We start from the raw sequence: 15614 nt of genomic DNA on the forward strand, positions 1-15614 counted from the left end.
GTGACTCATTTGAAGTGAGTGCTTTGTGCTTGAAAAGACTGTACTATAGAAGCATTCAGATGAATCAGGGAAAGGTCCTTCTGAAAGGGTGATTCACCATGGCTGAATTGGAGCCCAAGCCTGCTTCTCTTTGTGTCTGTATATTTACATTAGTAGGAATGGAACCAGATCCTAAAATTAAGCTACTGAAGAGAATAGCCCTTCAAGAGGTATGGTTTCACTACCTTTGAGTTTCTTTTTAAGACAGAGAAAAGAAAAAAGAGTAGATTTGGACTTGTAGCATTTTCTGGCATTTATGTGTCCATGCTTTCTTGAAAGCAAGAAAGAATGTATGTCATAGTTTGCTTCAGTTTCATCCTAATCCTTCCTAGTTTATATGGTTGCACAGCTGAGATATTCTGCCTTTTTTAGTAATTTGTGAAGCAGCCGTAAAAAGAAATGATGGATGTGCTGACATTCACCCCCCCATCACTCTATCAATACAGCAAAGTAGAGGTCACTTAAAAAAAACACCTGTTAAAGCAATAAACATTTAAAAAATAACATGCCAAAGCAAAACATATCAATCAAAGCACAACCCTGTTTAATAATTTTCTGTGCTGGTCGTAACAAGAGGAGACTGTAGTTTTGGCAGTGAGGCTCCAAAAGCTTTACTGCACTCCAGGCACTGAGGGAGTAAAGCACAACACTGTTCTAATTGATATGTAGGTAACTTGGAGCAGACTTTGAGTACTAATCCTGAGTGATTAAAAAAAAAAAAATAAAACAACAAGCACCACCACAACACAAAAAACAAACCCCAACAAACCCAACCCCCAACTTCCCACTCACTGAAATTGCATACTTTAGCTGTTTATTTCAACCATTCTTGGAAAATTTTATAGGGAAAGAGGCTATACATCAGTTACATATGAAAAGTTTCATGAAATATAATGAAGTAAAGGTAGTGGTGGTGGGGGGTGTCTGTGTGCAAAGGTTTAACATGGCCCTTTTCAATAAAACAGTGTCTCAGCAGGTATTAGAGACAGTTCTGCCTCCTGTGTGCCCCTGCGAATGCACAACCTACAGGAGACCTTTGATTTAGTTATTTTTGAAACCTAGAGCCCACCTCTTTTTCAGAAACCTGGGACTGGGACAGTTTATTCCCTTTGGTTTTTTTTTGACACTATGGGATAGGTTATTCTCATATTCTCACTTGAAACAATTACAGGAGAGCTAGTTTATCAGACTCTCCAGCTCATAACATAGAAGGGATGTTTTTAGGACATGATCTGTCTTTTCCAAGGCAGGTGAAGCTTATCCTAAAGCTGCCAATTTCTGGTTTTTGTAGTCTACACAATTGGTTCCACACTTTGACACCACAATCATGGCTTGCTGCCCTGGAGGGTGCTGCACTCTTGTGGCTGGGTTACTAATTTTTTGCATAAACAGGGATAATGATTTCTAAAGAACAAATGTTCATTTTTTCTCAAGTTTGAGATAATTTTATTAAAATCAGTAATCTGCTCACTTGTCTGGTAGGGGAATATAATGGGAACATTCTGATGCACCAAGAACCCTTGAGAAGAGGCAGAAGTGTTTTAATGAGATTCTTTGCTGTAAGTGCAAATGGGCCTTGCCCACTGTAATTGCAAGCATGGGCATGTTCTGGCTCTAGAATCATATCTGATTAGTCTCAGAATTGCAGAATGGGTCAGGTTGGAAGGGACCACAGTGGGGCATTTGGTTCAGCCTTGCTGTTCTAACAGGGTTCTCCTAGAGCACTCTGCACAGAATTGCATCCAGCTGCTTCTCAAATATCTCCAATGAGGGATACTCCACAACCTCTCTGGACAATCTGTTCCAGTGTTCAGTCCCCCACACAGTGAAGTTCTTCCTTTTGTTCAGGTGGAGCTTTCTGTGCATCACTTTGTTCCCATTTCTTCCCATTTCCTCTTGTCCTATTACTTGACACCCACCTTTAGGTATTTATACACATCAGTGAGGTCTCCTTGCAGTCATTTTTTCACACAGGCCCAGTGTGTGATGGCTTCTGTGTAAATGCCTCCATGCAAGCTTAACCTTAATGGTGATGTTCTGTATGTTTGTAAACAAAAGGAGGTCACAATTTCAAGTACACAGCTCTGGGTTTGTCATGGAACAGACATTAGGAATCGTTTTGCTTCAGTGGGACAGCACAAGATCAACAAATCTGTTTAGGATTGGTTGAGTACAAATCTGTTTAAGGTTGGTTATACAGAGCAGGTATTTTGAAGGTATCTTCTGGTACTGCCCTTAACAGGGATGAGGAGAACTTAAGTTTCCCATCCATTTCAATGCTAGGGCTGAATGCTTTCCCATGGCTTTGGAATGAGAGTAAAGTTTGTTCTGTAAATTTACTTTAGAATCATAGAATATGAGTTGGAAGGGACCCAGGAAGATCACCTTCTGCTTCATTCCTTGGGAGACGAGAAAAGAAATAAACACTGAAAAGATTAGTGGTGTTTCAGTGAAGCAGATTGAGACAGGCTAGCTGATTGGAATGCTTTCTAAGGCAGAGTGTTACATGGATATTTAAACATCATTGCCTTTTTCTGAAATACACATGGGAATGTGACTTTACAGAATATAACTTGTATATATCTACATATATGCAGACACACACACACATACATGCAGACACACACATGTTGTTGTTGTCTAACTCATTTTTCCATTGTAGACAGGCCCAGAGGGAACGAAATATTGAGCTTGGAGATTTCCACATCTGCCTGTCAGGCAGCTATCAGACAGGAACAGCATGACTACATAAATCACTGTAAATCAGCACATTTTTCACCAGCACAAAGCTCTCAGCGCAGAGCCACTTTAGAGTGCACTGCTCCATAGTTGTTTGCAGACCTCCCATGCCAGCAGCAGGGAAGTCAGATCACTATATTCAGCATCTCACAATAACCAGATGTTGAATAAAGAAATTGCCTTTCAAAGCTGTAGGCTACTTTTCTGCAGTAGGCTTTTCCCAGCAAATCAGTGATGTCTAGCATCTATCTTCTCTCTTCTGCTTGTTTTTCAGGCCCTTTTGGCCTTCAACCCTCCAAGATGAGGTGTTAGTCTCCTGTTTTATCAAACAATCTTGAACTGTATTTTAGATTTTGAAAGTAGCATTCACTTGTTTTATGAGCAATCTTGAACTGTATTTTAGATTCTGATAGTAGCATTCACTTGGTCAAAGGGAAAGTCTGTATATCAGTTTTAAGGGGTCCACAAAAAGTGATAAAATAAAAACCTGTTGTGAATGTGCTTAAATACCTAGTGTCAGTGGAGGGAATGTAGGTCCAGTCAAAATTGAAGGAATCTGTAGATTGCAGAAAGATTAGTTAAAAACCTCTGATGAACTATCCAAATCCATGGAATTTAATGTCTGTCTTTTTCATAGTCCACAGACTCCAAGCTGGCGTTGCAGAAAAGAATGAAGTCTTCTATCCACAGACAGAAAAAGTGGTTTCCTGGTCTTCACGTTTATTGAGAAAACTTAGATTAGGGCAAATTAAAAATAGGTTTAGCATGGTTATGAGTTATGCTTTATGTGTAGCCTATGTGTGTTGAGGATGTCTCTACAGGATTGCAAGTATTAGAGACAAGCTGGCCCAAATTTAAGGAAAAAACAAAAAAAAAAGGGGAAAACAATCCTGCCTTGCTCAGATTAATCAAACAGTGGCATCAAACCAAAGACAAAATCTATAGCTGTGCACTATATTACGAAATGTAGAGTGGAGATTTTCCATTACTGTTTAAGAGGCTTTGAGCCAGATTCAATAATTAATCTTTACACCTCAGCCTAAGTGTATCTGTTGTCAGCTTTTCTTCCAATACAGAGAGCTGCTGGTGCTCCCCATGGCCAGTCTGTAACACTGCTCTTGACTCTTCTGCTTTCTTGGGTTGGCAGTTCAGCTTGCAGGTGTATCCAGTTGTTGGCTCTCTAGCCAAGCACCATTTTTCTCACCTTATACTCTGTCATTTGCTTAGAAGCAAGGAGTGTTTCTCTGAACTTTAGAGGGTGGGTGGGGTCACAGATCTGTGCACCAGAAAGGCGAAGGTGTGCATGTGACTCAGTTTTATGTGAAGACCTTTTCTGCCCTTGCAATGATGTAGCTGCAGGATGTAGACCAGAGGAATGACACTGAATCCCTGCATAAGAGTGAACAGTATAAGGTAAAGATTATGTGTTGCACCATAACAGTGAGCAAGGTTATACACATACTATTTTAATAAATAGTTTAATAGCACAGTAAGGAAACCATCAATTTCCTACTCTTAAGATACTGGAAAAACGTTCTCGTTGGCTGCAACACATTGCTTGTGGTTGGAGAAATAAGCATCCTGACTGTCCAAAGCCTAGATGTGGCACCAGTGACAAAAACAAAGGTGAAAGATAAATCAGAGCAGAAAACAGCAAAAACCAGAGTAGAAATGTTTTCCTCCAGTTTTTAAGCAAGGTTTCATGTGTCTACTGCTTCATACTCTGAACTAAGTAACAGAGAGATGAAACATCACTGGGACCATCAGTGATTAATTTCATCCAGTATTAAGATTCTTTGAAGTGTGAGACAATGAAGGAAAACACTGGAATTCCATAATGCCAGAAATATATGACAGTAAATAATATTTCAGGAATGGTTATACCTGTCAACTGGGTGGATCTAGTGACTTTAGTGATTAGCTTTTATTCATGAGGTAAACCTAAAATCAAACATTTTTCTGCTATAGCCCCATTATAATTCCTCCTTCTCAGAAATACTACATGAGAATTTAAATCAGTGCCTAGTAGAGAGTATTAAGTCCATTGGAAGCTGGGTCTTGTCAAATATAGTGCTTTGGAAAGGCTGAAATGAATGATGCTGAAATGTAAAGGAGAAGTAACAGCGATTCCAGCTGAGTCTGGAATCTGTGGAATAATTTTTAGTTTAAACCAATTTTTTGAAACATGACTAGGCTGGTTTCTGTGACATTAGGGCAAGACATTTTAACCTCTCAGTTAAAAGTGTTTTGCTTTTTAATAGTGTTTAACCATAATTGTCCACTTTATGCTGGTTGTTCAAAACAATTCCATCTCAAGTTGGTTGACTGTTGTTGGCCTAATTTCAGTCATTAACAGCATTCAACAGAAATGCTGCTTTAAGCTTGTCTTTCAGTGAATCACGTGTTTGTACAATAACACATTTGTTAAATGAATTCAAAGGCAGAAATAGATGAATCAGTACTGAGAGTGAGTCACTTTCTGGTCTGTATTGAACCATTTTTCTCTCTCTCTAAACTGTCCTATTTTAATCAAAAGTACTATTTTCACAGGAAAGTAGAGCTCTAAGAATTGAACCAGTGTGATCCCAGCTTTTCTGTCACTGACTGCTTGTTTTTCTTTTCTTATGAGAAATTCCATAGCCCTTTCTTGTTTCAGCATTAGTTTTTGATGTGTTCATCAATTCCTTTGGCTATGTGAGTAAGCAATACTGATTTTGATTTGTACCATCTTATACTGCTGTAGTAAAGATGACAATGAAGTGTTTTCCAAATGTCAATCACAAACTTTCTGTATGTTTTTTTTTCTAAGTACATTTGCTATTCTCTCTTTCATGCTATCTTTCCTTAAAATTGCTTGCCTTTTTGTCCTCTCTGCTCTTAAATCCCTCAGTTACACTAGGTTGGTGGAAATAGTTTAAATGTACAATCCAAATTCTCCAGTGAGGTTTGGCTAACCAATAAGCCATTCAAGTGGTTTTGTCTTCATCCTCTGCTTTTCCAGGTTGCTTGAATATCCTTGAGCCCTTAATTTGCCCTAATCTCCTCTAAGGCTTTGAAATAATAAAATACTTAAATAAAACTCTTTGGATAAATGCCCTTTAAAATACAGCTTTATCTGTGAACTATCATGCTCTCAAGGGAGTGGATTTTGTTTCTCAGACAATTTAAGGGGATTTTCTGTTCACAGTGTTACTGTCAGGCATACCCAACTCCTACAACAGTTCAAAACAGAACAAATGAGGAAACTCTGGGGAAGAAATGGTACAGGGGCTAGACTCCTGCTGTATGTGATTTTCTTTTGGTGCCTGGATTCAGTCCCCTGATCTGCTGCATGATTTTCTGTGAGTCACAAAGCCTTCCTGTGCTTTTGAAAAACCAGTTCTCTGCTCAATGGGGATGTTGCTGAGGATAAGTTAAGGGTGGCAAAGTGCCTAGCCGTTACAGAGGGCTAGTCTTCTACACACTGAGAGGCTGTATTCCTTACTTTGCAAAATAGAAAGAGGGAGATCACCTGGCTTGCCATCACCAAATCCACAGGGGAAGTTGGAGGCAAAGCAGAGGACTGGATCCATTTTTGTTTGCCAGGGGCCCCATGGAGTCCATTCTTCATTGAGAAATCCTTTTCACAGTCCTAGGTAGGCCTAATCTCAAGAGTCAGGCAGATGCCTCCCAGGCAAGTAGGGAAGCTAGGACAACCTCACAGGGCTCCTACAGTGCAGCTCATCAGAGCACCCAGGCAAGCCCTGGAGACCAACGTGGTTTGGGGGTTGTTCAGAGCCATGGATGCCTGTCTTCACTGTTACTCATTGTGCAGGTAAAGGGAGATTGCTTCAGTTTTTCTCCCTTCCCACTTAGCTCACCTAATTATTAATTTCTGTCAGCAAAGAGCTGCAAAATAACCCTGACATGGGGAGCAAGGAACATCTGTCCTCCACTTCTGGAACTCTGTGGCTAGATTCCTTGGAGAAAGATTTGGGGTTTGTGTGTAATTTGTGAGTAATTTGCTTCTGAAGTTAATTATTCCTGAAAGTGAAAAATTGCTCAAAAATGTTGGGAAAAGGAAGCTTTCCTTTTTATCTTAGTATGCCACTAAAATATAAAAATTCTGGTAAGAGTCCAACCATATGACTATTATTTTAAAGTGATACCTTTGAGATAATCTCTCCATTTTCATGCAGACTCTCCAGAAAGACATCTGTATTTCCTCACATTAAATGATAGGAAATAGAAATAGACCACAGTTTTAAGTGGAAGATTATGGAGATTTATAACTCTCTTTATATATTTCTTATGTGTAATAAAGTGCAGGGGAGCTATACATAGCAAATTTTTTTTTTTTTAATTTTTAATCACAGATAGTACTCTCGGTGCTTTCTTTTTTTTTTTTCCCTTGAAATTTTCCTCCTCATAATTTCAGTTTCTCATTTGAAGTTCAAAATTTTCTCTACCTGATGTTTATAATGATGAAGTAGCACCAATGAAAACAGGACTTTAGCTGGATGCAGATCTTTTCTTGGGCATCTCAAGATGCTTAGGACAATGATTACCTCCTGGTAGCTGTATGCCTTGCTTAATTCTGTGCTTGTTCAGAAGAAGAAGAAAGAGAGAAATTCATCTGAGCACTTACTGTGTACATCTTCTCCCTAGTCCCAGCTTTTCAAGAGCTCAGAAGATAAAGTAATACCTTTGTTTTTATCTGTCTTTGTTTTTGGCTGGCATGTAGCATCATCAGATCTGATTAGGGTTTTATTTTTGGCAGCATGTTTCAGGGTGAGAAACTCCTTCTTTTCACAGTGCCAAGGATGATGCCAAACTCATCAGCCTTCCTGTCTTGGCATTGGAGGGATGAACATTTAGGTCGGGTTCAGTGTACTTTGTGTTAAAACTAGAAAGAGGTGCATTGAAATCCACAATGAGAATATTTATGTTAAAAATCCTACTTGGGTCTTAGAACAGACTTTTCAGCTTGTCATTGTGGAATAATAAATACATATCTAATAAAACAGACAAGCTTCCATTCCTGTCTCATTTTTGTTGTGAAGAATGTTTCTGCAATCACCATTTTCACTCCAAAAACTCCAAGTTACTGTTTTGAGGTTCATAATGGTTGAAAGAGATTCAGAGACTCCCTAATTGTGATACTGGATTTAGTGTATGTTTTGGGGATGTTGCAGTCACTGCCATTTCACAGCAGCAGTGGAAAAACCCCAGATATAATGAATCAGCTAGGATCTGAATACCCAAAAAGGCAGAACTTTCTTTTGAGTTTGGGGTGATTTGTATGTCTTTGATGGGGAAGGGGACCACAGAGCAGTTTTCACATGGGAATAGTATTCCTACAGCATTAATTTCTGTTTTTTCCTAGTTTTTGAGAGTGGACCAAGACAAAGACAGAGAATGCAGCTTGGACTGTGCAGGTTCCCCTCAGAAATCACTCTGTGCATCTGATGGAAGAACTTTTCTGTCCCGGTGTGAGTTTCAACGAGCAAAATGCAAAGACCCTCAGCTGGAAATAGCCTACCGAGGCAACTGCAAAGGTAAGAAAATCAGTTTCCCTTGCATAATGAAAAATAATAGACCCTAAAATAGTGTTTGAAATATCTGTGAATTGAAAACCAGGACTGCTGGGCCTGAAGAGTTTTCTAAAAGCAAGTGGGTTGAAATCTGTTATTTCTATAACAATATTCTATCTAAAGATAAATTAATCTTGAGCCTTCATCAAAATTGTGACTCCCAAACCCTCTTATTTTTCAACAAGTCACTATTAAGGAACTTGCATGGCCAGGTCCTTGTTCAGAAGGACCATATCACTGGCAGGTTCAGAGAAACTCTTACAATAGTTACCTTGCAAGGTTTCCTGTCTAGTACAATTTGGTATTTTAGTTTGAGATGGTCAGTTTAAGTCTTGTATTTCCTAACTGCAATCACGTAGTGTGGCAAGGGTGGTGATGGTAGTGTGAGTTGAGTGAGAAAAAGCGAAAACCAAAAAAATGTATATGCATAGAGCCCTCACAGGCCATTCCTGCCTGTATCATCCACTCCTTTACTTCTGATCTCTGTTTAGAGAATTTCAGTGACATGCAGCCCAACAAAATGTTTGCAGTTAAGTCTTTTAACTTTTAGAGCAGCATGGTGCTAGACAATGCAGTTCCTTACAGAAGTGTAGGGAGATACCCAACACAGTGATCTTTCTAAAATGTAAGAATAGCCGTGGTCATAAAGATTTACTTTTTCCTCTGTCCTCAAGAGAGTGGCAGGGAGTACAGGTAGGGGGTGGGAGGAAGAAAACCCCAGGGACCACACCAATTCAGCCCGTAGGAGGCAATTTTCTACATCATCTCTCTCCATTAGCTCCTGCAAACCTCTGAAGCATCAAGACTGCTTCAAAGAGACATTCTGTCTCATCTCCTGCCTGGATGAAACAGTATCCTCATTCTTCAGGCCTTTCATAGTAAACCATTGTACTACGTGATGGATCTATTTACTGTGGTGAGCAAGGTTAACATAATGGAGCTACCTGAGCCAAAGCTTTTGTTACACTGATGAACGAACTACAGAGACAATTATTATGCACTTGATATTTGTTCATTTTGTACATTAGAGCTTTATGGAAATTAGTTTTGAGTGTTTTTCTTTATTGTTTTTTTATACCGTATTGAAAAAGTAGTCTGCAAGAAATTTTCTTCATTAAGATGAGAATTGCTTTACTGAAGGTTTCCTCATTGATGCTGTCAAATTTTTCTGCAGTCAATAGCTGCAATTTGAAGAAGTACTCATTTGCTGTTTATTTATTAATGCATGCAGTAGAATTGTAGAATTGGAATTAGACACTTTAGGCACCTTAAATATTGCTGATAGCAGGTACACATCATGTTCTCTTAATCAAGTGTTTTTTCCTTTGATTGGGAATTGACAGATATTTGCCAATAATGCACTTAGTCAGTATCAGCAAGAGACGAGTACTCTTTTAATTGTACGTTTTCATGGTATTTCTTATTCAGTAAAGCAGTCTTAAATTTTGAAGTGACCAGTGTCTTTATTCCTACTTATGTCTCTGATCATCAGAAATATTAGAAATATTTCAAGCTGTAAAAACAAGTTTTAAAGAAGAAGATGACTCATTGGCCTAGCTGCTGTTTGAGTTTTAGCATTGCTAAGTCTAGTTCTGATAGTCATATCAAACATCCTGATAGAGCCAAAGAAATGCTCTGATTAAGACCTTTTGAGTCAGTTGCTTTTGAGTGGTAAAATTTGTTGTCACATGTGATGTTTGATCAAAAAGCAGAGGATTGTTTTAGTAGGGCTAACCAAAAAGTGATGTTTCATTAGAGAGCAACTTTCAAGGTTTCAGAATTTACTTTAATTCCATGTAGTAATGAAAACCAATCTTTTTGGAAGTGTTTGTCTGTACCCCTGAAAAAACAGACACCCACCCTAACTTCCCATTAAAGCGTTTTGAAACAAGTTCTGGGCTGGCAGGTAAAAGGGAAAGAAACATGGACATTTTCATGTGAATGTTCTGAAGGAAGAAAAGAGGTGATTCCTGGTATAGACTTCACAACTTTAAATCTGTGCTGTGATAATCATCCACCATTGATCAAAAAAGGCTATCTTGTCTGTCTCCTCCTGTCTTCCAAAAAAAGGCATTATTCACCTCACAAAAATCTTCTCTAAAAACAAAATATTATATAGTATATAGTATAGTATATATATAGTATAAAGTACCATTTTAATTAATTTAATGATGACTAGCTCTTTCTTTGGTTCAGTCTATTCAGTAGCAATCTAAAAAGTTTGACAGTTTATTTTGACAGCCTTTTGGAATAATTTTGAGTCCATCATTTCTTGTTTAGATATTCAGAACGGTGATTTCTTTTTACATCCATAAGTAATTTTGAATGACTACCCGACTGATGTCTGCTTTCTCTGTTTCTTTTTTCCTTCAAAAGGCAAATTTATATTGACTCTTTTTTCTCTTTTTCACCTGTTCTCAGCTTTTTTCTCATCTATTTGGTTTTGAACACTTAAATACTAAAAAGCACAAAGGGATAGTTTGCTCTGTGTGTGCTGGTTCCCTTTCTAATTGAAGTTCCCTTCACAGCAAGAGTGCTCAGCCCAGGCAATTCTTTAGCATTGCAAAGGAAATAATTTTTAGATCCTAGATCTTAAAAGTTCACAGTAAAATGGCAGCATTTAAACAATTTTTTTCCCTTGTACTTCTGTCCTAGTTCCTGATGGTTGCAGCAGAGATCAAAACAGTTTATACAAACCTGAAAATGAATGAACCCTGAACCTTCCTCTCATTTCTGAAAGACAACCCACCTTTAACAAAACAAGCATCAAAACAGACTGTTCTGTTAGCTTTTTTTTCTGAAGGCATTAATTTTATGATTTTTTATTTTAAGTCCATTTTCAGCCTTTGCTGGAATCCATTGCTAAGCTTGGAAATGCTATAAGAAGTTAAAATCTTATAAAGTTTCCAGCCTATTTTTGGAGTTTCTGAGAGCTCAAATAATCTGTGTACACTGTAGATGAACATTCACATTTTTTGGAGACTTTTCCAAATAAAATCTTAATGCCAAAGTTCTGGAGATTTGCCACTTGCTCGACAGAGACATTTACTGTGCAATGAGATTACGAATCTAATAAATAAATGTATGTTGACAGCTGAGAAATACTACTTGTGTTGTTTGTTAGGAAGGACTGTTAAAGTATCACCTGTGATGGGGATCAACCGCATGCACACACAAATGCTTCACAGTAAATCTGGCCCAGCATAGCCAAAGGAACAAAACATACAAGAAGTGGAAAAGCAATATAATTGCTTTTAAACTCCTCAGAAAGAAACAGATACTATGTCTGCAGAAATTAATTAAGCAATGCAAGGAGGCAGTATGAGCGCCAGGCAGGTAAGGTGATAAATTCTCCCTGTTGCACTTTGGGCCCTGGCCAGCTGTGCTCTGCTGAGGACTGTATCTATGTGGCTCAGGGAAAAGATGGGCCAAGGACTTTTCCCAGCAGGCAGCATGCACAGAGGTGCCTTCTTTTACAGGTTTAAGGCTGTTCAGCTTTTTTTTTTACTTTCTTTTTCTGTTCCACACTTTTTTTTGTATTCTTGATGCCTAAATAGCATCAAGAATACAAATTTCATTTCTCAGTTTGTTTTTAAGTGAATATACCTGGCCTTTAATTGGGGCCCTGGAGACTAATATTCTGTACGTATTAAGCAAGTGACTCAGTAATAATATTTGGTATTCTGGCATTGTGATCAATGAAAAAAACAAATTCATACGTATCTTGCCAGCATACCTCTACCCTGAGACAGAGTTCTTAAAATATCCCAGCTGAGGCACTTGGATTTTGTGGCTTCTCTACCAGTACTTCACTAAAATATGACTTCTCTAATGGCTGGAGTTTTGATACAAATTGCCAATCACTACAAAATCTCCATTGCCAGCTTGCATCATCACTATCATCAGGTAACGGCAACCTGGGTGTATAAGCAGCTGCTAAACTGGACTTGCACTAATCTCTGAGTGGTCCTTTCTAAAAATGGCACTGTAGGAGCTTTACACAGTGATATTTAATTTCTGAGGGGTTTGGAATTTAATCTGTGTAACACTGAGTACATATTCAGTATTTGCAGATGTGGCCCCAACAGTGATATACTGCTTTGTGAGTACACCAAGGAGAGCCATCACATGGAGTAGTGTCATTGTTATTCTGTAGCAATGTAGATTCCCTTTCTTGGTTGAAAATCTTAGGCAGGTCATGTTTAGCTTAATTCATTTATGGTATCTTAAAGAGCCTCACTGTTTAAAAATGCTGTTCTTTTATGAGCTGTTATAGTTTTAACAAAAGGTAGTATCTTCTTTCTCACAAGTCACATAAAGAACCAAAGCACATCAAAATATGAGTGAAATTTCTCATAAAACAGGTATTTTACAATTTGTTTCCTTAAAGAAGAAAATGCTTAGCATTTGTTTCTTTAAATTAGGGCTTTCAGGAATAGTGAAAAATTTCACTCATTTAAACTGTGATTACAATGAGTTAATGAATGGATTAAAAGCATGCTTAAATAAATTGAAATTTCTGCCTTTGGATAAACATGCTAATAGGATTTTTCCCTTTGTTCAGAGAATGAAGGCATTGCTGGGCAGTAGTTGTTTTGAGACCACAAGTTAATCTTGGTCCCATAATTAATGAATCCAAGCATAATTTGGAGAGACATTACTCTTGCCTATTAGCTAGAGAACTGGGTTGTAAAAGCTGGACGTGGTTTCTGAGTGCACACCTTTTCCAGGATTCCCATGGAGGCTGCCATCCAGCTCAGGTTTGCCTGTGAGCCAGGCGGGCGTGAGCTTGACGTGCGCTGGCAGTGCCTGAGCATGTCCCTTAGCTCGGAGTGTGGGCAGGGACCTTGGCTTGGCCCTGCACCTGCTGCCTGGAAGGCAGCCCTGTGGGATGTGTTTGGGAGGTGGGACACGCTCCCAAGATGTTTCGTTTGGAGAGAGAAAAAAGGAGTGAGTAGGTATGGTTCTTTTTCTAACTGAAATGAGTGAAAGTGGGACTGGACCAAGGTGTCAGTCTTAAAAATAAACTTGAGCAGAGTGAGACCTTGGACAGTCTGTACCTTGAAAACAAGACAGTTTTTGCGTGTCCTCAGCTCTCCCTTTTCACCTCTCCCTTTTCTTTTTTCTTCTCATCTTTAATGATGAAAAAAAAAGAGCAACGCAGGTTTTTTCATTATTTCAAAAAACATATTAAAAAAAGAATATATTGAGAAGAGGTACTAACTTTGGGATTATTGAAAATAAACCTTACAAGAGGAAGATTGATTATATGGCAGATTTTTGTCTTAAAATACTTTCAGGTAGGAGCTGTCTTCTCCTTTTTCAGACATATTTTCTCACTGTAGACGCTGTGCTTAATCTGTAGGATGACTGCAAGTTTCCAGACTGTGATGCTGGCAATCCTGGTACGGATACTTGTCAGCCCCAACCTCATTTCGGTTTTGAGTCTTCATTTATATTATGTGCCATGATGTTACACATCAAGCCACTAGTAAAAGTGGTGAGAAACAAAATATCCATATATAGAAGTATCTACGTATAGAAGTTACAAATTATGTTATCTCTTAAAATAAGTGGAGTTGGCTTCTGGTTATACTTTCTAGTATTTAATGGAAATGAATAAAGTTTGGAATATTTTTGTGGAATATTCTTTGTTCTTTTAAATGAATCTAGTGGTATTTAGAACACAAGACAAGTAACACTGGGATAGTATCCACAGTTTTCTGGAGATAGAGTTTCTCTCTTTTTAAAATTATCGGTTTTATTGATAACATTTCTCCAAGCAGAATTTGCTGAAGCCAGACTGCATAGAAATGAGGCATTGTAAGGGCATTTTTATGCACAGTAAATGGGTCTTCATAAAATCAAATATGCAATACAACAATTTGATTTGAAAGTAATCTTTTTCTGGGTTTTTTGTGGAGTTTTCATTTCTGCTCTTGTATTTTCAGTTTGAGTTTCAGACATCATATAAAAATGAAAGTCCTAGAAGAAGTGGAGAGTGCTAAAGCAATAATAGTGCACCAAAGACTAAGAACCACAAACCTTTGCAAACCTTCTCAGATTTCAGTGCAAGAATTAGCAAAATAGACTTCTCCAAACTATCAAATCTCTGCTCTTCTCAGAATGCCAGTGTAGCCTTTGGCATCTAAAAAATCAGAAAGCTGTTGCTTTAGTTTTTCTTGAAGTATTTGATTAAGTTCTAATCAGACTGTATCTCTCCAAATGTGACTGTTAGCAAACTGAAATAGTGTGCCAAGAGGGAATCCAGCACAGCATTCCTTATTTTATCTTAGAGCTTAGATATCTAAGTGGCTGTGTGGTTGCTAAATGTAGGGGGAAAAAAGAAAAAGCAAAAGCAAAAAGAAAACAACAAAGAAACCCCACACTGCCTGGCTCTGTCTGTTAGATGCCAATAGAGGAGAGTTTAGGCTAAGATTGCACTGCTGTTTTGTTTGAATCCAGAAAGCAACTATAAAAATAAATAGTGAAAGAGTTGGCCAGCTCTTGTCACGAAGCAGCAAGTCATTATTTTATGGTTGTGTCAGGCTAAATGTCTGTGCTGACATCCTTTCCAACCCAAGAGGCTAATACCCCTGCATCTTTAAAACTGATACTTTCAGCATGTGTAGTTTGCTGCATGTTTCCTATCACTAGAGGCTACAGCTTTTTATCTGCTTTGCTGTTAGACACAATCAGTTCTTTACAATATACATTGACCTAGGTCAAACAGAATGGGAAATTTTCATGAGTGGTTTATTCCATATAAACCAAGTGGTGTCTTATGCTCTGAATAAAATTTTTGTGCTAAATTAACTGCAAATAAAGATTGTTTGACTTCTATCATATCACTACCAGTTACCAAAAAGATACAGCAGTGGGAAAGAAGCACAGAAGCAGAAATAAATTCTGGTTTGTAGGACAATTCAGTAAATGCTCAGGTGAACAGCTAACTTGAAACAGCTTGTTGCACTGCATGTTTCTAAGTTTAAGGACAAGTGTACACAGGTATTCTGGCAAAGTAGAGGTGCAAAGGGAAGCAGTGAAAGGTCTTTGGATTACGTGTGTCTACACTAGGTCTGGTTGTTCACATCTATGTGACTTTAGAAAAGATTTCTCTTTAGTGTAAGAACAGCTGACTCTCTGTGGGAAGCTCTCAAGGAAACCATCAAATGATTAAGTTAACCACTTCATATATAGTTTTTACAAAGTAGTAAACATTTCTGATATGTTCAACAGAATATTCCATTTATAATAAAATAA

The 15614-nt window shown here is 38.1% G+C and overlaps 1 protein-coding gene across 2 annotated transcripts in view; it reads left to right on the plus strand.

Annotated features, from left to right (window-relative positions):
- SMOC2 (SPARC related modular calcium binding 2) overlaps positions 1–15614 on the plus strand; it is a 137973-nt gene that overhangs the window by 37375 nt on the left and 84984 nt on the right. For both annotated transcript variants that reach the window (XM_071431162.1, XM_071431155.1), the window contains exon 2: positions 8144–8315. In XM_071431162.1, coding sequence (XP_071287263.1) covers positions 8144–8315 — 172 coding nt within the window. The remainder of the gene's footprint in view (positions 1–8143; positions 8316–15614) is intronic.

This window comes from Agelaius tricolor, unplaced genomic scaffold (genome assembly GCF_023055355.1).
Source record: "Agelaius tricolor isolate 1412-34295 unplaced genomic scaffold, bAgeTri1.0.p SCAF_1, whole genome shotgun sequence".
In the NCBI taxonomy this organism is placed as follows: domain Eukaryota; kingdom Metazoa; phylum Chordata; class Aves; order Passeriformes; family Icteridae; genus Agelaius; species Agelaius tricolor.